The sequence below is a fragment of the Saccostrea cucullata genome, unplaced genomic scaffold (assembly GCF_032062105.1).
Source record: "Saccostrea cucullata isolate Sc308-1 unplaced genomic scaffold, CSIRO_AGI_Scuc_v1 ctg1847, whole genome shotgun sequence".
In the NCBI taxonomy this organism is placed as follows: domain Eukaryota; kingdom Metazoa; phylum Mollusca; class Bivalvia; order Ostreida; family Ostreidae; genus Saccostrea; species Saccostrea cuccullata.
Window position 1 is genome coordinate 54451 of NW_026937982.1, and position 23948 is coordinate 78398.

The window sequence follows — 23948 nt, forward strand, 5'->3', positions numbered from 1 at the left end:
AATACCTGATCAGGTCTGTATAGTCAGACGTCCCCAAAAGTACATAATTGTATATGATAGTATTATCTGAGTAAGTTTTGCATGATAAAAACCCTGTATAATTCAAACAATTGCATTTTATTTTTTGCATACATAATTATACTTGTTGTCACATGGTGCATCATTCATCCCTTTTAGAGACACCCAGTAGGTGAGGCAGTGTTCCTCTCCGCCGAGGTTACTTGGTTGTCCCTTTAACCAGTGGCTGTAAGGAAGTCCCTCAGCCTTTGAGACCGATATAAACTTTCCTTCCTGTTGAGTATCACTTGCACCAAGCCATACCTGGGGCGAATGACCTATTCAATAATTTAAACCTCAATCAACAGCATAACAATAAAGATTGTTTTCAGATACTGAAAGGTGAAGAAAATTTAATATGATATATAACTTAACTAATAAATTTTAAATGAATTATCTTTTCAAGTATAAAGGGGGTGTTTCGATAGGGTCGTTTATCGGCCCACTTATTTTCATAAAAATAAATTTCAAATTATTTTATCAAAATTAGTTTAGAAATCAAGATGAATATCTTAATTTTTGTTATTAATAATTCAAAAGTTAATATGAAATCAATTCACACCGCAGCTGACACAAACTTAGATGTACCCGCAAATGCTTTAACATTAGGCCTATGGGAAAATATAAGAGGGTGGTATTTATAAATCGATGTTTAGAATATGAAGTGCATGAGGGACACTCACCTAGTTTTGCCCACTTATTAGATATACCCTGTCGCGTGTGCACTTCATATCCAAAAAATGAAAATTGTCTAAAATTTGCATACCTGAAATTAGAGCCTTCTCGTTACTTGATCATACACCAGGTTAAAAAACTAAGCCAAATTAAAAGTAGCACATTTTTTTAAATCAAAGATAGTTCTCGGAAATATTAACAATAGAATACATTTTCGAATACTCTATTTATCTCCATACTTATTTCGTCGCCAGCATATAATGTTAACGCCACATTTGTAGTTCAACTACACGGACTTGGGGGGGGGGCTTTCTTAATACCGTCGGCATTAGCGTTCCAAGTTAAAAAAAATTTCAAGCAGATATTTTTTTTTATATCATCTAGTCACCTGATCCAGTAGTTCCTTGTCACCTGTCGGGTTTCAGATGCTGTATTTTAAGCTAGTATGTGTCGAAGTCAATGTTTCTAAAGTACGTCAAAGATTTTTTTGTAGCAGTGGCGCTATAGTACTTGATGACCAGACATGCTTCATGATGCCTCGTCGGATGCACGGTACGAGACTTGTTTCAGAAGCTGAGCCTGACTAACATTTCATTGATGAATGCTTGGAGTAAAAGGTTGACCAAACATGCACTTATAATACATTTAGGGTTGCACATGGTCCTTGCCTAGTTTCAGTCGTGAGAAAATAATACCTTCTTTAAGTTGTTAACTTTATACTTCTAACTTTATACTTCTAACTTTCATGTCTCAAGAGGGACGCTAAACAATATACAATCAATCTAACTTTCATGAAATGAAGACACTCAATCTATTTTAGTTGTTTTTTTTTATCATTAATCTATTTATTCGAGTGAGTATTGCATAACCAACTATAGCTTTTTACCTTCAAGCATAACCTGCATTTAATAAAAACAAAAAAAGTAAATTCCGCAAACAAAAAACCATTGAAGCGAAACAAAATACAAATATGATCTTTATCTTATCTAGGTTAACTCATGAACCAAAACTTAACACAATATTTACAAGAATTTTGAAAAAGAATTTGAAACCTCCCACCCCCACCCCGTTAAAAATCATAATTCCGTCAAAAATCAATGAAGCGGGACGGAATTCAAACTCGGTCTCTAATTCAGCAAGATACACTTCATACAAAAATGAGCTTATTAAATTAAAATCTGCAAGCAAGCGTTTATAGAGAAAAGTGCGGAAAACCAAATGGGATGGACAGACAGAGGGACGGACAGCTAGACATTTGGGCAGATGATAGGGAAACTATACTTGAAGTCCCCCCCCCCCCCCGATTTAACTGGTAGGGGACTAATTGCTATCTTGATAAAATATATTGGCTTCATTTAATATTATTGATGTATTAAAATACACTGAGCATTGCAATGTTATTCTTTTGAATATACTTTTAAAATAATATAAATACATACTTGCATTTCGTACCGAAATCCATTTTTTTTTTCATAACATGGTTTAAAAATAAATTCATTAATATGACTGTATAATTCACAATAAGTTTTGTGCTATAACTTAAGTTGATGAAAATGTATTGCAAACAGTTCTACAAACCTGTAAATTACAGACCAAGTTGATCTATCTCATGTCAATTTTTTTTTTACATTTGCTTCCCTATGTACGGAAAAACTGTTATAAATTGATTATTATGTTCAAATATAAACCATCAGTAAATTGCTCTTGTAAAAGTTTCTGCCTATACTGTATATAAATGTTTTGTAAGTTAAATTTATCTTCTTTTAATCAAAAGTTATAATAAAAGCTCTAGAAAAATCTTGCACCTTAATGAACATTTACATAAAATAAATATTATTAATTTTCTGTAAAAATAGATATTGAAATTGGTTATTTGGTTTCTTTATTCACACTTATCACATTTTATTTATGATTTTACGTTGAAAAAACTCCAGTATCCCGTTTTAAAAATGCCTATTCGTAAAATGAAGGGAAGAGGGTATACTTAAACTTTTAATCATCACGTGACCAGAACGTGTGCAGTATAAATTATTTTCATATTTTTAGGAAGCTAAGACATTTATCTACAACATATCACAATTTCATAACATTTCTCGAGGGGCCGCAAAACAGCCTTATCGAAACTCCCCCTTTATACAACACAATGCATGCAAAAAGAGGTCAAAATAGTTTTTTTTTTTTGTTTTAGATATTAAACCATTAGCAATCAGCATAACACTTTAATTTAACGATTTCTCAACAAAAATCAATTCATAAATTTATACCTCTTAATCGAACCTGGTTATCAAACCATTTTTCTTCCATGGAATTTTGAAGTTCCAACATTTCTGCGCCCATCTGGTAACATGCCGACTGCATAATGTAAATTGAAAAGGCTTTTTGTTGTATTCAGCGGATAAGAAATGTAAATTTTCTGACAGTATTATCGAAAACATGTAATATTCAAAATTTTACTCGGATTATGTCAGAAAAAAATCTCTTTACTTTCAGGTATTTAAAATATATAATTTTCTTCTGACAGTCCTTTATTTTTAAAAATTATTAAAGATACTGAATACCTGACACATGTGTTTCACACTTGAATATTTTACTTAAAAAAGACGTTAATGGTAATCTAATAACCAAGCATTATCTATGAAACAAGAATTTCAGCAGTTTTGTTAAAAAGTCATGTCGTACGTTCTACGATCCATAAAATGCCATTGTCAACAGATACATTTTAAATTAAACCATATTTTTTGTTATTTCCCGACCTTGATAAGGAGGCACGGTGGGTTTGATCGGTCGGTAGGGGAGGCTCACTCCTCCACGGGGCCTAAACCAACATATCATGGATATTATAGAGGTCCATGTTTGCACCGCTCCTATTTTGTATTTTTTATGGACGTTGATATTGAAGACGTTTGTTATCTCCAAATTTTTCATGCATCAACTGAATATGTAATTTTTTAAGCAACAGATATTGATCATACCATTGCCTCTCTAAATGTGGCTATTGTTGTTGAAAAAAAATAGCATCCTCTTTGGTAGGTTACCCATCCTTTTTCGCAGGTTGCTATTGGTCCTGAAAGGAAAAAAAATGTTTCAATGAAATTGTTTTAATCAGAAAGGATTTAAATGTATTCTTAATTTCCTAAGAGTTAAAGCTGATCGAAAACATAAATATGTCAAAAAGTCACAATGAACATTCAATGTGTAAAACATAGATTTTAAATCATTAAAGTTAACTACATTTTATTATTATGTTCACATTTTCTTTTACAATTCCTTTAAGAAAATAATCTTTTCGTTTGACATATATTTTTACAGATATTTATTTAATTTATCAAAAAATAAATGAAACTCATTTTCTCTAAAATACATCTAGAGAAAAATCAAGGAATACTTTGGTAAAGAAGAAGCTTCAATGAATTACATTGCACCAAAAAAAACCTGAATTAAAATTAAATGCACTGATGTAGAAAAAATAAATTCAAAATCTTTGGGATTAAAGTTCCTTTTTGGAGTTATATTTCCTCTTTCTCAGGACTCAAAAACTTTAGCAAGTCTCCGCATACATCACCATACAATATTTGCTCATCATTGGCCACTGAACTTGGCAGTTATAAAAGAGGAAAACTAAAAACAGATACTATTATATTAAAGGTACCTAAACACAGATCCAATAAAATGTAAATTAAACATACACTACAGCGAACGATGGTTTTATTACTCTCTCTCTCTCTGAACTTACGATTTATTCTTCTTCCTGTTGTCGTCTGTGTCGACGATAGCTGTTGGATTGTTTCTTTTATTTCACTTACTTCTTCAACAGTCTCTGCAATATAGTCGTTTAATTATTAACCACAATATTATATTGGGGATTTATATTGTTCTACATTTTTAAATTTATTTAATACCTGTTGGAAGGAAGCAAAAACTTCAAAAATACTACACACGTGCATTGTATCTCTGTGTACATATTACTATTACTTTAAATATGCTAATTTCAGTCTGTAATACAGTACTTTGTATGGTATGGCCTGTAGATTTAAAAAAATGTAAAATCTTCGGAACTTAAGACTTGGAATGGTAAAGATTTCACGAACTGCAGTTTATCGTAATAATCCTTTATTCTTCTTGAATCCCTGCACCGTTTGCGTATGGACTTAGTCTGCGGAATACGTATGCTCTTCATTTGCTTCTTCGCAACAGCAACACTAATCGGACTATATCTCATAAATTAGCTATATCAGCTACATGTATATAATACCATCTTAAAGACATGTTTCCAGAGATTGCGTTCTAGCAAGCCCCTCCTGGCTTTTTGGCTTTATCTTTTTTGATTGTTGAATGATCGATGGACGCCAATGAAAATGTTTTCCTTTGGGAGGATCAGTAAGGTTTTGTTGCCGAAGAGAAACATACTTTCGCATGGTGACCTTGTTTACTGCACATGAAACACTCGAAATATGATGTGTAGATGGACATGTGAAAAGTCACAATGACAGAAAGGCTTTCCGCACTTATAGCAGCGAAGAATGGATCAAGATTTCGTGAAAATCCATGAGGGTCCAGGTGTGACCCAAGGATGCAAAAGACAATAGTAAGGTGTTGCGGGAGCCGTAAAGACCTTTTCTCAAGGTTGACATGGAGTTGTTGAAGATAAATCGTACCTACATGCAAGTTATTCATACACATATCATAGTGAGCTCCTTATTCTTTATATCATTTCTTATAACCCTAGAATTTTTTTTTCACCACTTTTTATTCCTGTGGTTAAAAATATTAAAACAAAAAGAAGCATTCCAATTCATTTTTATGTTTATGTAGCTATTATTCAGAACTTTTTTTAAACTGTTTTACATGTATGCGTGCGTGATCCAGTGGATAGCAAAATGTAAATTTCGCTTTGTTATTCTTAAAAAAAAATATTTGTTTGATAAGTATTTCAACTTGTCCGTTTTTTGTAAATCCAAATAAAACGAATGAATCGTCAATTGCAATTTTTAAAGATCTTTTATTTCTTGTAAACATAGATAATTCTCATTGGTTTAGTACTTTAAGTTGTCGGCAAATGTACATGACATAATTGTTGGTGCAACGTGTATCAGTGCTTATAGCTGATCTATAATTTCTATATTTAGAAACCTATATGTCAAAAAAAAAAATAAGTTTCTATATTTTAAAATTTGATCGAATGAATAATCTTAAAAAGATGAATTATTTTAGAGATCTGCAAATTGAGAGATGTATTAAGATGTAATTCAATATATTGCCTTTTTTTAAAAAAAATCTTACCCCTTTTCTGCATATCATAAAATTCCATAGAATCATAGAATCATATCTAACGATCATCTTATATTATCTGATAGAACATGTAGGAACCGATTATAAATTAATTTGCCTACTGAGTGAAAAGAAAAAAAATTCCTTTGTCGCACAAAATCATAAATTTATTGTATTCGTAAACTACAATTAGCTGTAAGTCTGATTTCGACTCAAAAGTATCAAGTTTTTTTTCTATTCCAATTATTGGAAAAATCTCTGTTTATTCTATAATATGATTAGAGTGTGTTTTGTACATTTCCATTTTGTTATTCACGATAGAGCGCTCGCTCCTTGATCGATTCATTTACCGTGCGCTCGTCAATTGAAGCAAAAGTAAGGGATCCTTTGGATGAGTCCTTATTAAGTCACTGTAGGCATTAGCACGATCAAGATCCCTTACTGCTCAATGTTCCTAAATGCCAAGTAAAGATTAAAATTTCAAGTCCTTCACCGATATATGGTTTCTTAATGAGTGAACATTTCTTGAATGGTACGTAAATTAACACCCAATCAATACCCCGTGTACAGTATTGTATAAAACATTGTTACTTAAATTCATTGTATTAAACTTGATTGATTGATTGAATATTGTTTAAAGTCCAATAGAGAATTTTTTTACTCATAAAGGGACGTTACTGTATACAGATGAATTGCTTCAAAAGACCTATACTCGGCAGTCAGGGCTACTAAGCACTAAGGGTTCTTTATCATGTCAGCGTTTACCGTGACAAGGGGCCAATATTTTTAAGGTCATATCCAAAAGAACCTTGATTTTCACTTCTGATGCCGAGCGTTCCGTGAAGGAACAGTCATTACTTCTGAATACGTCATAGGTTTGACGTGGCGCAGCGAACGAGTATTGAACCCGGGTCTCCTGGTCACGAAACAAACGCTCTACCAAAAACCTTTATTATACTTTCATGTTAAATACTAAAATCCGATTGGTTTAGACTCAGTTAACAATCTGTTCCATTACCCGCAGCCTTAGCAACACACGTGACAACGGGAAACACAACGGTAATGCCACATATGTGGAAATTATGCGCGTACGGTTCACCGTAGAATTCTCAAAACGTCAGTTGTGCGTTTGAAAGGACCGGAATAAACTTGACGTCAATAAATGCTTGCGTCCGATGTAGCTTACTTGAAAACAACAAACGACAGACGAAACATGCTTCCGAGTGCAGAAATAACGAAACTTTAAATGATAAAGGACTCGTAGAGTATCATATAAACAATAAAGACGTCGGTATTTCTTTTCCGAAGTAGCGTGGAGTTTGAAAGCTTTCTAAACGTGAACGAAAAGGCGATCGACGATTTGTATTGCTGACATAGTAAATCAAGAAGACATTCAGAATTATAAAATAAGTGGTGCCTGTTTTGGAGGGTAACAGTTGAAATTGACACCCCTCGGAAAACCATTGTCAACCTCCGCTAACGCGTCGGTTCACAATAGTTTTCCTTGGGGTGTCAATTTCAACTGTTACTCTCCAAAACAGGCACCATTTATATAATAGTGACCGCTATAACTTTGTAAACCTACTTATTTTTTGGTCAGGTTAACTTTTCAAATTGAAATACTATTGATCACTATACTAAAAATAGTTGTGAAAAGAAAACTGCAGTAAGTTTTCGAACGGGAGGTTGTGTGTTTACCGCCTAAATACATCATACACAAACGGAAATAAAGAGTAGAAATTCACAAGCTGAACAAAACAAAAAGGTCAGTAATTTACGACTTAAATATGTACAAAATTTGAATGCTTTTGTATTCATTTAACAGGGTTTAAGAATAGGCTTCGTAATCAAGATATGGGAAGCACTCCACCTGCGTTACAATATGTTTACTTGTGAAAATGACAAATTAATTCGAACCTAGTAAAATTTAGACAATGCTAGAATAAGGTCCCTTGACTATTATATATATATCCTAGCTGCAGAAATGTAGAGTTATTGTTTTTAAAATGTATTAGTCTTTGATCATATTTCAGACCATAATGCTACAGTTCTGCAGCTCATGAATAAACTAGGCAGTGAATCTGATATTTTTATGTTTATTTTGTATTGTTCATTTTATCTCAAAATTCTTAATTATTTCTGTTTAAGTAAGTATCAAAACTCTATAAAACCTGCAACAGTTATAAAGTTTAAGCATTCATGAACAGTATAATCATATTGACCTTTTCTTTCAATACTGTAACGACATTTTGTTTTATTTAAGATCTGATAATACAGAAATATTAAGGTACTAAGTGTAAGATACAAAATTAATGCATTTCTTTTATGAAACAGGAAGTTTGAATTAGCATAGCAGAACAATCAGAAGGAGATAGACTCTTTGCATTTGGTTCAGATATTGATACAGCAGAACCCGTTTAGTACGAACACGGATATTGCGAATTTATGAATATAACGAAGTCATATTGGATCCCCAGCTATTTAAATCTAATGAATTTTTTGTACGGTTAAAACGAATAATGGATATAGCGAAATAATTTAATAGGTCCAAGGTACTTCGTTATAACCGAGTTTTGCCGTATTTAGAGTTGAATATGAAAATCTCAATGAAGAGAAAAAAATATATATAATTTCTTATGAGAGAAATATCGTGCTTTTGAACTAGAAATATAACTTTTATGCACCAACAAACTGATAACCAGTATTTCAAGTTTTCTAACTTGAAAACTGTTTATATCAATAAAATATTTTTCTAAATTTATCAATAGAGCAATGAAATATATCTTTCATAGAGATATTGAACAGTATTTAAGTTCAAAATCTAAAAATGGGAAAAAACAAACATTGACCTCCAGAACATTAGAGTGGGATCAGATACCATGAAGTAGTGAGCTTCCCGTGCCGACTGGTCATGACCGGGAAAGACCGGGAAAATATGACAACAATTTTGTGCGTATATAATTGCCTATATAAAACAATTAATATGAAAAATGTCACTCAGCATATCCCTTAAAATAATAAATTGAATTTACTCATAAGGTCATTTTGTCGACCATACAACTTACGGAATGATAACTTTAAATGAGACTGCTGTTATTTTTGTTTCGCCACTTGTTTGTCGATTACTTTGCTTTAGATGTCTTTTCGTTGATGTCCCTGGCATACTATACTTATTTATAGTGATTCATTATATTACCATTTCATTGTGAAATAAAATTTTAGAAATAGACTTTAAAAATGTAGACAGAGATTCATATTACACGAGGACTCCCATGCTAATTTCAAAAGTCCTTACTCACTGACGTCAAACACAAAGTCAGCCGCTCGATATTTACATGCATATTTGGCCTCTTTGGCATTAGACTTTAAGATAGACGTGCGCGAGATTTGCTTGCATATTAGGTTTTCTTAGTTCTTGACCTATCGAACTGCTTAATTTACATTCTGGTAGAATGATGAAGGAATCAACTCCGGTAACTTTTATAAATGTATTTTGCTGCACACATGTGATTAAGGGAAGTTGACGATTGAAGTTTCAAGCCATCATGTTAATCATAAAACTGGGTTAATAGATTAACATCTTTATCAAATAAAATATATAAATATGAATTAGATGTGTCAAACTCTGTGGTGTTTTTTAATTAAGCGCACAGGTATATATCGTATAGACATAAGAATGGATGTTATAAGTGTTAATTGACAAAACAACAATACATCTAAATGTCAAGTTGGAGGCCACAGCAAGTTTTTTGTCTTCGAGGAGGATAAAGCATCCGTAAAATATCAAACGGTTTCAATTGCATTAACTCTCTAGGTTTGACGTATTAATAGAATATGACGTCGTCACCGCATACTTGAGCTAACATGACGGGAAAGTGTCATAATTTTTACGCTTTGGATTTTCTTTCGTTGTTGTTTAATTCAAGTGTTGGGATTGTTTTTAAGCTCCAGTCTGCTGTTATGCTGTTGAGCACTTGAAATTTTAATACCCTTATTGCTTTCGCCTGTCCGATATGCACATATTAAAAAAAAAAAAAAATTGAATGCCAAACGCTCCCCTTGCACAGCCCTAGACAGATTTTGAATTGATGTATCATGTTTATATTGGACAGGCACAAGTAGTTGACAAGGATAAACTAAAATTGTGAATCTACAAGAGAAATATGTCGTCTAACTGAATTATGCTGGGGGATTGTATGTAGTTTATCCATTTTTGTATAAATCCCGAATAAAGTGGAAAATATCCCTTCCCCTGTTGGTAAGTTAAATTTCTCGTAAAATATTTTCTCAAAAAATTAAAATTAGACTTGCCCCCAGCACTTTATATGTACCAGAGTTCACGGTAAATTGATCTATGATACAAATTTTTCATAATAATTTTGTTTTGCAATTGCGCCAAAGGGATTGTTGTACAATATTTAAGAATATCAAAAATGCCCGTCACGAGATCAACAAAGCCATGTGACATCACAAAAATGCTTTAGTATAATACCTGATTACACTTTGATTAAAAGAATACTACAAGGATTGTATTTTTAAATTAAAACCTAGCTAAAAAATAAAATGTATATATTATTAATGTACCGTATAAGTAGAATTTTTAGCGAGGATTTAATTTTGGCATTATTAGCGAGGGTGCTGAGATCGCTAAAATTGAATATCGCTAAAAATTAATTGCATTTTATTTGTAATAGCTGCTTAAGTAAGCATTTTAAAATCGCTAAAATTACCTTTCGCTAGATATAAATTACCAATTTTTAAGGAGAAATCGCTAAATTTGCGTCTCGCTTAAATTTCCACTTATACGGTATATTAAGCCTTAAGACAGCCTTATCATAACTGCGTTCTTTTCATGTATACGATTGGGACAAATTCTGCTTCATTTGAATGCAGAAATAGGTCTGCAATAACCGGTCTTATTTGGTACCCATCGGAATTCCGATCAATTTTTGGAAGACTTGGTCACAAAAATCAATTATAAATTGTCAATCAGATATTCATGCATCTCTCTATGATCAACTTCAGAGTAATTGTGTACATACTTAATGTGTTTTTATACAAATTAATTCTGAAAAAAGACAATGACAAGTAGAGTAAATTTACGAGTTCCATTTTTAGTGAAAAAGCAGCTAACAATGTAATAAAATAAATAGAAAATTTTAATAAAAATGGGTAACGGTTATAAATAAAATTGAAAGGTTTAAAGATTTCATATTTTGTTAATTTTGGTAAAATTTAGTGATTTAACGATTTTTAAGATTTCTTTGAATTTTTTTTCAGTATCCAGATCTGATTTATACCACTTTTTGAATGTATTGTTTGATATTCATCATTGTCAATATTTCTATGAATAATAGAGAAGGAGGCTTTGTGGAACATTTACTGGAGGCCGCTATGAATCTTCGTTTGTAAGGATTTTTGTGCATATAAAACAAACATAAAAAGACAGGTTACGACAAGTCATCATATATACATATAATAATTACATTATCTTACAGTGTACCTCTTACCTTACGCTGAACACAACTTCTAAGATTCTCAAGAAGCACGTTTCTCAAATGTTCTCGCTTGTTTTATCCTGAGATTATTGTAAAACTCCTAGATTTACACTTTACTCACAATAACATGTTCTAGCGATACTTGTCATTTCATTTCGTTTGAGTCTTACAATATATAAATGAAAAGAACAAGTTTTTTTTAATCATTTTTGAATATATAAGCCTTTAAAAACTCAAGGTTCAAGTTATAGCATTTAGAAATAATGATTTTTACATATATTTTTCTCATACAAACTTCATGTTTTTCCAATTTCAGTTTAACTAAACATACACACACTTCAACAAGCGATATTAATTAATTATTCTCTCTCTCTCTCTCTCTCTCTCTCTCTCTCTCTCTGAGCTTACCATTATTTTTTTCCTCCATCATCGTCTGTTTCAATGTTAGATGTTCAATTGTTCCTTTTATTTCACTTACTTCCTTGGCAATCTCTGTAATGATGTAATTTATTCGGATAACGTTTATACATTTTCGTTTGGAACATGTATTCATTTTCCTGTTTATCTATTTGTATAGTCGTATGTTGCTTCTGCTGTGGCAATGTTTGCATACATATAGCTTTCCATCATTACACAGTTACAGTTACAAATGATTTGTTGGACATGAAAGTAAAGATGATGCCCGAGGCCTCAGGCCAAGGGCAACCTTTTAACCTTAACATCAAATCATATGTTGCCCATACCCAGTCAATAACTATTTCGTTATATTGTATACCCGTATACCCTTCACTTAAGATTTCCTTAATACACATAGTATAATCAATTGTCAATTACTTTATGTAGAAACCTACGCCTTAATCAATAAAAAAACTATAGCCGAGAAAGAAAAAAAAAGATTGATAAAAGTATTTTTCCACAAAAATTATTTATCACTAAACATAGCCTTCCAGTGCCCCTGTTTTTTAAATTAAAATAGTAACAGCACTTGCATGCAGCTTTTAACTTCAGCCTATTGACGATTTTGAACGATGATTAATTAATCGTGTCGAAGCAGTGGCTTTGCGGTCTGACAATTCTTAAGTTGGACTTGTAGGTCGTTCACCAGTGCAATTGTTAGACAGATGTAATAATTGAAAATTTTCTTTTCAGTTATAACTTATGAAAAGTATTACTTAATAACTTTTGAAAAGTATTACTTTAATAAGTAATAAATATAAAGAAAAGTATTTATTAGGGTATATAAACACAGTATGTATCAAAAAGGCATCATCTCAATTATTTCAAAGAAGTTTTCTATTTTGTTGACAAAATAATTTCCAGTGTTTGTTTATTTATTATAACAATACTTTATTTTCATAACTCATCTGGTAAAACGAGGGGTGATCAAAAAGTTTGCGAATTATCTATATATTTATATTTTTTTAAAATCGAAAACAGTTTCGTGGGCATTCAATGTCGTCGTTTCGAATATAATTCTATTCGACATATAGTAATATGTAAATTTCATTACTTATTTATTTTCGTGGATAATTGCAAGCATCGAAATAAGGGAAATTTAATCAGCAAAGGAATTTTCCGCTTTTACAGTAGTATCAAATTTGCAATAAATTTAAATATGTTTCATCTAACAGAAAATAACATTCAATTGCTAATTTACTTACTTTTGAAAACATTCAATTCATTTTTGAGTATTTCCATGTTCTTTTCGTGTTCTTGAGATTTTCCTCTCAGGATGCTTAATTCATTTTTTAGGAATTCCATGTCTTCTGGTGCTGAACATGTTGGATGGAGAAAGTCTATTTTTTGACCATAAAAACATTTTATCCAGTACATCATCAATAAGGATCTCCAAAATAAAGTCATTGTTCCTGTTCCTATTAAGAATCTAATTATAAATTAAAATTGAAAAAAAAAAAACATCAGCAATAACAGAAAAATAAACATAAGAAGAGTTGAGTAAAGTGGAATCATTTTCATTTATACGAAGGAAGGAGGGGATTTTTATTTATTTCTGTCCATATTATATTTATTTATTTAACTATGTGATTTTTAAAACAATTCTGTTTATGTTTTGAGGCTATGAATCATAAAAAACTATAATGGAAAAAAGGAAATTAAACAGAGTAGTAAATCAATATTAATATGATCCTCAAATGTGAACACAAAGACAACTTCTTAAATTCAGGCAGGATGTAGATAGAACAACAATTGCTTATGTACGTGATATATAGCCCGATATTATATATGAAAATAATATAAGAATTCACTTTCCTAATCTAAATATATCATATAAGTCCATATCTCATCTTTTATGTCAGATTTTTTAACATTACCTAATAACGAGGTCTTACAAAGGTAGAGATTGCAACGATGATCAAGAAATATAAATTCAAAATATAGATAACAAAAGCAATATGAATACTTGTTTGTAAATATAAAAACAAATTTCTTCATGTTTTTGAACTGCACTCTGATTTTTTTCTTTTGATATTCAGGAGCTAGAGAATCTCATCTCGGAACATTTCGGACGGACCCCTGCAAACACTTGCTGCATCCCAAATCAGTGACAATGAAGTTCTTTCGGATGACTCGGATGACGACCTGCCTGTTAATAAGGCGGTGGATCTTGATCAACGTGCTATGCAGTTTCTTGATAAAACAAACTCTTCGGACATAGATGCAAGTGGGGACGACACAGAAGATGAAGACCAAATAGATTTGAATGATATTGCAAATGTGCCTCTTCCCGAGGATGATCCTGATCTGTATAAAATCAGAGAAACCAAGGTTCAGGGATGCGGCTGTAAGAACATGTGTCTCTCTCTGTTTAGCAATGATGTTTTATATACTCACATCCTTAACATGAGGGAGATGTCAAAAGAAGAGAAGGACATGTATGTCATGGGTTCTTTTGTAGACAACAGTAAGGAGACAACCAAACGCGGAAAGAAGAGACTGCGTTCAAGACAAACATTCATGTTTTCTGCTTAAAAAGTGTACAAGAAAACTTTTATGCTTGCTTATGACATTGGTAAACGCTTTCTTCGAAACGTTATAACACACATGAATACACATGGGGTAACACCACGCAAACATGGAAACGCTGGGAAGAAACCTAGTCATATTCACTTAAATATTGTGATATTAGCTCAGTGGTCCAAGTTGTATCTAATTTTGCTGAAGACTTTGGACTACCACAACCAGCAGCACCAAGAGGACGGGACGATGTTCCTCCGGTATACATACCATCAGACATGACAAAAAAAGCTATTCATGATAAATACGTGGAAAGCTGCCTTAATGAACGCCATGTGCAATACTCCACATTTTGCAACGTATGGAATCAATGTTTTCCGCATATACGAATTGCAAAACCTAGAGACGATGTTTGTGCCACCAGTGACGGAAGCTCCGGAAAAGCATTTTGGATGCTGTTTCTGAGGAAGAAAAGTTGGTTGCAACAAGGAAGATGCAGGACCACATCATACAAGCACAAGGAGAGAGGAACATTTACAATGAATGTGTAAAAAGGTCCCGTGACACATATCGCTTACAGAACAAGTTCGTCCATTATACTTTTGATTTCAGTCAAAATGTTTGTATTCCTCACCATGCACGACAAATGGGCCCACTGTACTTTCACACTCTTCGAAAAGTCCATGTATTTGGTGTCCGCAGTGATGGAAAACCTAAACAACTGAATTTTTTGATAAATGAGGATGTAACCATCGGACCAGATGGGGCGAATGTCCAGATTCGGTGATTTCTATGCTGGACTGGGCCTTAGAAAACCATAATTTGGGGGAAGTGTCATGTACCATCCATGCTGATAACTGCTGTGGTCAGAATAAAAATCAATATGTGCTTGGATACTTTATGTGGCGAGTCATGACGAAACAACACAACTCTATAGAGTTTAAGATGCAAATTCCTGGTCATGCGCGATGCCTCATCGATGGAGGATTTGCTCTTATCAAAAAGTTATACAGGCGTTGTGATTGTGATGGCATTGGCCAAATTGAAGATGTTGTGAACAAATCTTCCTCTACGAACTCAGCTGTGAGATACCCAGCATGGCAATGGAGATCATGGAAAGCTTACCTTAGTCAGTTTTTTAAAGCAATGAAGGGTATACGACTGTACCAACACTTTTCCTTCAATACTGAAGAACCCGGCATTGTTACAGTGAAGAAGACCAGTAAAGGGAACGAAGAAAAGATCTCAATTTTAAAAGACAAGGATTTTCAGTTTACAGAAATTAGAAGACCAGATGTTCTCCCCGCAAGTGGACTTTCTGAATCTCGGCTGCGATACCTATTTTCGCATGTGAGGCCATATGTGCGACAAGCATTTCAGAATGAAACTTGCCCTAGTCCATTTACGGAATAGAGTGGAATTAAATGTATAGATATAGTATAAATGATTTTATTGATTTGAACCCTGTCATTATTGTGAACTTTCAAAGAAAAAAGACGAATAATTATAATTATAACATTGTTTACATACAGATTGGGATTTAAATGAAACTGAAAATGTCTTTTTCTTATTCTTTTTTTGATAGATTAAAAGTATATCATATGTAATAATCAAAGAAGAATTTTAAAAAAAAAAGTTATAGATATTTTTTTTAATAGTTAATTCGTATAAGTAAAACTTAAAAATTTTACGTAAAGCAATCATGAATGAAAGAAAATTCTTACGCAACGTTAGATTTGCGTTAGAATGGCGTTACGCCGTTTCATGGGTTTGGACACATTATAAATGACGTCATTCAATTGCCTGTAACTTGGTTACTATTAGGATTTAAACAACCAAACTTGGTTATATTATTTTTCAGATCAGTGCCACTTATTTCCAGTGAAAAACTCATTTTCATTAAAAATGTCATTAAGACCCCTTTTCCCAGAGTGCGGTCCATATCACAACTCATCCGATGCAGTCATTTGTAACTGTTAAGATATGACGTAATAATGAAAAATGAGAGTGTAGCAGATTTCACGTCTTTTTTCAACTCCTGTTAAATTATAAACGTACGTACATGTATCATAAATTTATCTGCCCTAACTGTGGTTTCGTTACGGTGGCATAAAACATAAATTTTAAATATAACAATTCAGTATTATTTTTTCTTCTCTGCATGAAACATATTGAGATAACGAACATAATTCAAGATCAAAAGTTCATAAAACAGTATACAATAGGAGCAGAGCAAACAAAGACCTCGAATCCATCAGATCAGGTGCCATGGAGGACTGAGCATCCCTTGCCACTGGTCACATGCAAAAATATTTTGTAATAAAATTTAAACATAATAGCAAAATAGGTGCGTTGAAGGCATACATTGCCTACACATTGAAATCTAAACCAAGCTGGAAATGTTATGTTTTGGATTCAATTTCAATACTCATGAAAGTTTAACATAACTGCGTTTATTTTTTTTTTTCCTTTTGTTTCTCCTGATATAGAATAGAAAATAAAATCAACTGTGGCAAATATGTATTGCTTGAAAATACATTGTGTCTCAATATTAATTTGATTATATTTTTTGTTCGTTTTTGTTTGCTTAGCCTTTTTTCATTAAGGAGAAGGCCAGTGTTGATTTTCAATGCTTTTTGCAGAAGCTCAATGTCAGCTAGCTAGGACCTTGCCTTCCTTCTTCAGAATGTTAATTTTGACAATTTATCATAACTACTGTTTATATTGCTAAATGAATATTTTTTTATGTTTCTGCCGATGCTTTTTTCGTTTTTCAAAATTATTTTCCCGAACTGTTCATAATAACTACATCAACTCATCTTCGTGGTTGAAATAAGGATCAAAGATCAAACGATTGTATCACATTCATTTAAAAGATGATAACATGTGACTACAGTTTAAATCCTTAGTACTCTCAAACATATAGCCAAGGGAAACGATTGCTCAGAAGTGTAATATTTTCATTCAATCTGTTCTATTATTAACCAAACGAATTACATGTAATGACTACTGTAAGTAACCCACTTCAGAGATTGTTCCTCCTGTGTATTCGCAAATTCTCTATTTTTGTGCCCCGCTTTCACAAAAGCGAGGGGACATTAAATCTCATTCGTCTGTCCGTCAGTCTGTCTTGCTGTCCGTCCGTCACATGAACTTTAACCTTGCCCATAACTTTTTCCTATTTTACATGAGTATTCCTTGTGACAAGACTTTTCACAAGAAACCCCCAAATTTGACCTTTTGACCTTGACCTTAGAGTTTGACCCACTTTTACATAAAAATTCCAAATTTTTATTTTGGCCATAACATGTGAATGGTAGATACATGTACCATAGTCTAATCATTCTACTGAAAAATGAGAACTAATTGCAACAGTATATATTTTAATGCAGATTTATAGATAAGCTATTAGTAACTCACATATAAAAAGTTTAGAAAAATTCACTCAGGGGAAGGTTGGGAAATCGAAAGATTAAAATTAGGGATGAATATGAATTTAGAATTACCCATTTGCACACCGTACTTTTTCTACATGAGCTTTCTATGACAGACAGCCTGAAAACAATAGCCAATTAGCATTAAAGGTTGTTATTTTAACCTGTAGTTTGTTATGCAATCAAAACTAAATCAAAAAAATTATATAATTTTATTTCCAAAGAAGTGAAGTTTTGACTTCCACACCGGCCAAATATCATCTACACATATATAATGGTTGCAATTACCATTCAGTATGGAACGCTGTTTGTATTCACAATATTGTATGTGAAATTCCTAAATGTGAATGTGTTTACTTTCATTTTATTTGTAAACACCTTATGGACATTTATACCCCAGTAGTTTTGGAATTTATACAGGAACAAAAAATGTATGGAACACAGTTTGTGTACAAAATAAGTCAAAAAAGCCTTTTTAAAGAATTCTGCAAGGAAGCTTATCAGACAAGTACATGTACAATTTATATCAGAGTTGTTACAATTGCATCATCACAGAATATATTTTGATTAAATATCTAGAAAATTTATAGAAATTTATCATTTTGAAATAAAGAGTACAGAATTTATGGAATCTCATGAACAGGATTTGATTTGAAGTTAAACAAATCAAATATTTAATTTCATTCAGGTATCTCCGGAACTTAAATTTGAACTGTGTGATTCAAACAATGTTTTTGCTCTCCAAATTTACTGCTTATTGCTTTTGTAAAGAGTAGCGAACCTTATATAAAAAGCTAATTGATATTGACCTTTTTCTCTATAAAGACTGCACCATGCATCTATACATGTGGAAAAGCTGCATTTTGTTTATAGTAATGGAAATAATTCAAATGGAATCGTTTAGACAGAATTAAATGCTTAAATGCTCTTTTTAAAAATTTTTAATGTAACTTTTTAACAAAATATTTTAAACACATTTCTAAAAACTTAACTTCTTGTAGATCTGATCATCATATGGTCATTTTTGCAACAGTAAAATGCCTGATGCGGCACTTACTGAAGCTCTATTTTATGGGGACTGGTGATAACGGCGTTTCCATGAGCATGCTTTAGAATGTGAACAATCTGGAACACTTTCAAAGTCACTTCTTAATAAGAGCAACATTGAAAAAAGAATAGACGGACGTGAATCTTTCTACTGTAATTGTATATTGTTTAACGTCCCTCTCAAGAATATTTAATGCATTTGGAGATGCCACTACTTGCCGGTGGAGAGCTGCACATTTTGTTCTATACTCAGCACTTAGGGCCATTAAGCAGTGAGGGATCTTTTTCGCGCCAGTGCCTGCTGCGACACGGGACCTCGGTTTATACGGTCTTATCCGACCGGTCTCCACATCCCACAGTGGGATTCGAACCCGCGACATAAGGATCGACTCCTTACTTCGCAACTCTAGAGCAGATGCTCTAACCACTGCACCATGCGGGTGAATTCCTAGATTAAAGCCAAAGTCTTATAATTTCTATAACTGTTCGGATAAAAATATTTGGGGAAAATATAACAAACATTAAAAATACTTTTACATATGAATTTTAACAAGTAAAAATTGATAACCAGTATCTACCAAGAGTTTAACATTTAATTCTTCCTTGAAACAAATACCTGGCGTGCTTTCTTTTACTTCATTCCACTTGTATAAGTGCTTTAATTTGACCTTAGATTTTTTTTTTATCAATAAGAATAAGATAATCTACTGTGTGCTTTCAATTGCCCCCACCCTCTTATATTAACATTACATAGCAACGGTTTGAAATACATTAAGATTTAAGAAGGGTAAAAATATAATAATTATTAACTGCACAGGGCCTTTGCGCGCACATTTCACGATATTTTGTACGCAATTCAATTTAATTACTGTTGATTCGGCTACATCTTGGTCAACAATGATCATTTTCAAGGGATAACAATTTCAGATTTTATCCTAAAACGTGTCTTATCTTCATATTATTGAATATAGTTGAAGGTTACACTGAAAAAAAACTTCAAATATTTTTGGAATATCACCATCCATGAAGCAACATTAAATGTTGCTATGTTCCTATCACACCGGAGAGCGTGGTTTCATTATATGGAGGGTAAAAAAAATGCATTGAGCCACTTGATATGAGTAAGATAGCATTTTTATTAAACTCATGACAAGAAATACCCTGTAGGGTACCAAGGTGTGGGGTGGGTTCAAGTTCTGATCAAGCAAGAACCATCATACTCATTATAGTGTACAAGCATTATATGATACTGATTTAAGCAGAGTATTTTTTTTTATTTCTGAGCATTTTATACAAGTCACCAAACAATCATATTGCAGGGACTCAAAACTGCCATGGTGTCACATGTTGAAAGAAAATTTTCTGAAGGGTGGACAACACAACTACAATGTAATCTATGGGGAACAGCTTTGCTGTGCGTAAAAAAATTTCAGATTTCAGAATATTTTTTGACAAAAAAAAAATAACAACCTACCTAATCCAGAATAAAAACATAAATGTATTTCAGGGAGGAATGGGGTTCTATGAGATCTTCCCACAATTTTCTTCATATACGGGGAAAACCTTTCAGTTACAGGAGGGATACGGGTTTTTTTTGGGGGGAGGGGGCATTTTCTACTACTTTTTCATAAAAAAAATTCTTATTGGGGGATGTCCCCTGACCCCTCTAAATCTGCTCCTAATTATTTTTGGATATTACTTTTCATATGAATTAAAACATGTTTATTGTTTCTTTTGGTGATTGAGTATATTCGTGCTATACTTAGCATTGCTGAATACCGAAGTTTTTCATGTAAAATTCATTTATAATGTATCCATGGTTACTACCTATTTACAGAAATCTTCTAAATAATTTCTTTGAAGCATGTATGGCAAAAGAATGCATTTTGAGTATGTGTGTAAACTAATGTAGTGACTGTATTCGTGTTTGTAAAGGTTCATTGTTCAAAAGTAGATGACATTCTCAATTTATACTGTTTCCATGGCAACCAACACATATAGTAACCAAAATTTAATATTTTCCAATTCAGTTTATTCAGTTAAGTTTATTTCCCTACTTACATGTTTTTTTTTTTAAACCAGTATAGAAGTTTCTACTTTACATTGTTCGTTTAACACTTAATCAGAGTGAACACAATACATCCCAATAATTACCTCAATTTTTCAATTTTCCCATGTATAAATTTTTCTAAACTTTTTGTTATATATTCAGATCATATCATAGATTGATTAAAACTAAGTTTTGAAACTGTTGCAATTAGTTCACATTTTGATGGAAAATTTGATAATTTGACTAGACTACCAGGACTTTCACAAATGATCATATCTATTCTTTGTGACAAGACCTTTTATTGGATATCATCAACCTTGACCAACTGACCTTGGAGATTTCTTTATTTGTGAAAAAAATAATCTTGACCATAACTTTAGAACGGTAAGGGATAGAACTCTATATACTTTACATATCTTATTCTTGTGAGAAGACCTTTCATTGGATACAAAGAACTTTGACATTTACCTTGGAGTTTTTCTTACTTTTAAAAAACAATCCTTGACCATAACTTTTAAAGGGTTAGGGCTCAGGCGTTCATGTTTCACATATTTAATCCTTGTGACAGGAACTTTAATTTCATTGGATAGAAAGGATGAACTTGACTTTGGAGTTTGACCTACTTGTGACCCATTGACCTTGGCCTTAAATTTAAAGAAATCAACTTCAGTGATAATTTTTAATTGACATATGATAGTGCGTTCATTGTTGAGACTGTAATAAATCCGAATTAGTAAAATGGATTGAAATAGTTTTTGAATCACCCAATCAAATTTTATGTGTAGCCACAGTGTCCTGTTATAGCTATGGTGTCTTGATGACTTTAGTTTGTGTTTGTGTGTCTTTAGATGGTATCCGTGACTGTGATTTTTATAGGGTGTGTTTTGGTAGTTGCTGACTTTATCGGGGAAAAAAACAGAATTGCTGGTTAAACCACTCAGTTTGCAGTTACAGTGATATAACGTAATAAATTTGATTATTGGTTTGATTGTAAGTTATTCCGTCGTTACAGTTCGTTTTTATTTAGTTTGCTAATTATTATCAAGATAGGTCCAAGGAAAAGGTATATAAAGTGAATTTAAGTCAGTTGTTTGCCATTGCTATTGAAGTTTGTGTTGATTTTACATTATAAACGCCATTCTTAGGAAGGAAACTTGGTCGCAACCAATTATAAATTGTGTGTACATTGTAATAATGTTACAAGACAATATGTCATAAAAAATGACATCTCACCCACAAAAACACCAAAAGAGGGGGGCCACAATTCTCTGAATTTGTTATGATTTATTTAAAAGAATTTTTCTATCCTTAAGCTGCTACAATCTGTAAGAGTGTCATATATTAATAACTTTTGAGTATTTTTGAGTAGGGAAAGGGTTCAAGGATCGTGCTGAAATCCCATCAGAGCTTCCAGATAATGTTAACATTGAAAAAAGATTTTAATTTTAAAAATATGCATTACAAAAGTGTTTGGAGAAAAATCTCATGGGTACAGAGCGATTTAATAAGCCTTTCCTCCTTACACTTCAAATGGAAATAAAAGAACAAAGTTTGTGTAATCTTGATAACAATAAATAATTATCATCAGGAATGGAATTTTAAACATTAAAAATCGACACAACATTGCTTTGTAGTACTTACAAACGTTTGAGTTCCTTTCTTTGCACGGTGTTCACTTTGTTTAAAGCATAAAAAAGCAATGCTATGATAAAACATGAATTGTTAGAAGTGCTTTTGACTGTAACTTAGAAGAGGTTCTATTAAGTGACGCGACGCAAATGTGACACTTAAGAATAATTTTGTATCATAAGTGGAATTATCCTGAACAGATCCTACTAGGTAATCTGAATGAACAATTTATATTAGTGAGCATTTCAGAAAGAAAAAAAAAATCTTGTGATATATAAAGTAAAGTATATGGTTCATAATTGTTTAACAAATGGTTTCATTTATTCAATATTACGCTCCTTATACAATGAAAAAGCACATGTCCAATGTTATTTTTTTCTCATTTTTCCTGTGTATGATAAATGTTTCAAATACAGGAAGAAGATATGGAGATAACGGACAGTATTCAATCTCAAAGTCCAAAAAGTAATGCAAAACAAGGGCAGAGCAAACAAGGACCCTGGAAACATCAGAGGTGGGATCAAGTGCCGTGGAGGATTGAGCATCCCCCGCCTATAGCTACCGGTCACACCTGCCATGTGCTCCTTGTCATGATCAGGAAATATAGGGAAAAATCCGTCGTCAATTCAGTTTATAAATAATGCACTAACAATTGGTATGAAAAACGTCAGTCAGCATTTGACCCAATGATATATTGTATTTGCTGACAAGGTCATTGTATTGACCATAGAATTTACATGGGAAATAATCTGTTTTTCAGGGCAAATAAAATATTAGTGAGAAGGAAAATAAAAACGCGCATGGTAATGCACGGATAAGAATTTTTTTTTTTTTTTTTTTTTTTTTTAGAAGAAAAGGTATCAAAGTTTATTCTGAAAAAAAGGATTATTCTTATCAGCAATTGTAATCAATTCCATATTTTTGATCGATTGCAGTTTGTTGTGAAATCCTTATTAATCAAAACGCACTCATTTCATTCGATTTCAATGTTCAATTCTAATCATTAATTCTTATATATACTATGTCTTTATGTTAAGGAGAAGAACTAGTAAGTTGTTAGAACTTGTTTCTTATCCTTTTGCTTTTCAATAAAATAATAAAATATGTTCAAAACAAAACAAAAACAATTCTTATGAATTTCTTTTTGATATTTTTTACCATTACAAGCCCCACGTTAGAAATCTTCAACTTGAATTAACAAAAAAGAAAACATTCGGTATATTAAATTAATTAGAAGATACTTTGAAAATGCCTATGGTATAATAAATCGACAAGGCGAAAGAAAAGAAAAATTGCAAAAAATATTATATATAA

The 23948-nt window shown here is 32.3% G+C and overlaps 1 protein-coding gene and 1 pseudogene across 4 annotated transcripts; one reads left to right on the plus strand and one right to left on the minus strand.

Annotated features, from left to right (window-relative positions):
* Positions 1-108: 108 nt before the first annotated feature.
* On the minus strand, positions 109-22752 carry LOC134249230 (perlucin-like). 4 transcript variants are annotated; one of them, XM_062731599.1, is made up of 7 exons: positions 22647-22744; positions 13160-13383; positions 11907-11990; positions 4466-4549; positions 3705-3796; positions 2997-3084; positions 109-335 (listed from the first exon to the last, which is right to left on the minus strand). In XM_062731599.1, exons 2-7 carry the CDS (start codon positions 13359-13361, stop codon positions 118-120), a joined length of 768 nt encoding a protein of 255 aa, XP_062587583.1. In that variant the 5' UTR covers positions 13362-13383; positions 22647-22744; the 3' UTR covers positions 109-117. The 4 variants fall into 4 exon arrangements, with proteins under 4 accessions (XP_062587583.1, XP_062587584.1, XP_062587586.1 ...); XM_062731600.1 differs by having other exon boundaries at positions 13160-13372; positions 22647-22705; XM_062731602.1 differs by lacking the exon at positions 13160-13383 and having other exon boundaries at positions 22647-22752.
* Positions 13982-14524, plus strand: LOC134249226 (uncharacterized; annotated as a pseudogene).
* Positions 22753-23948: the final 1196 nt, after the last annotated feature.

What these genes read in the sequence shown, in the direction of transcription:
- LOC134249230 (XM_062731599.1), bottom strand. Translation starts at nt 13,361, where the DNA reads ATGACTTTATTTTGGAGATCCTTATTGATGATGTACTGGATAAAATGT. An exon ending in AACAGGAAGAAGAATAAATC is followed by an intron (nt 3,797 to 4,465) that starts GTAAGTTCAGAG and finishes TTTTCCTTTCAG; the next exon opens with GACCAATAGCAACCTGCGAA. An exon ending in TAACCAGGTTCGATTAAGAG is followed by an intron (nt 336 to 2,996) that starts GTATAAATTTAT and finishes ATTATTGAATAG; the next exon opens with GTCATTCGCCCCAGGTATGG.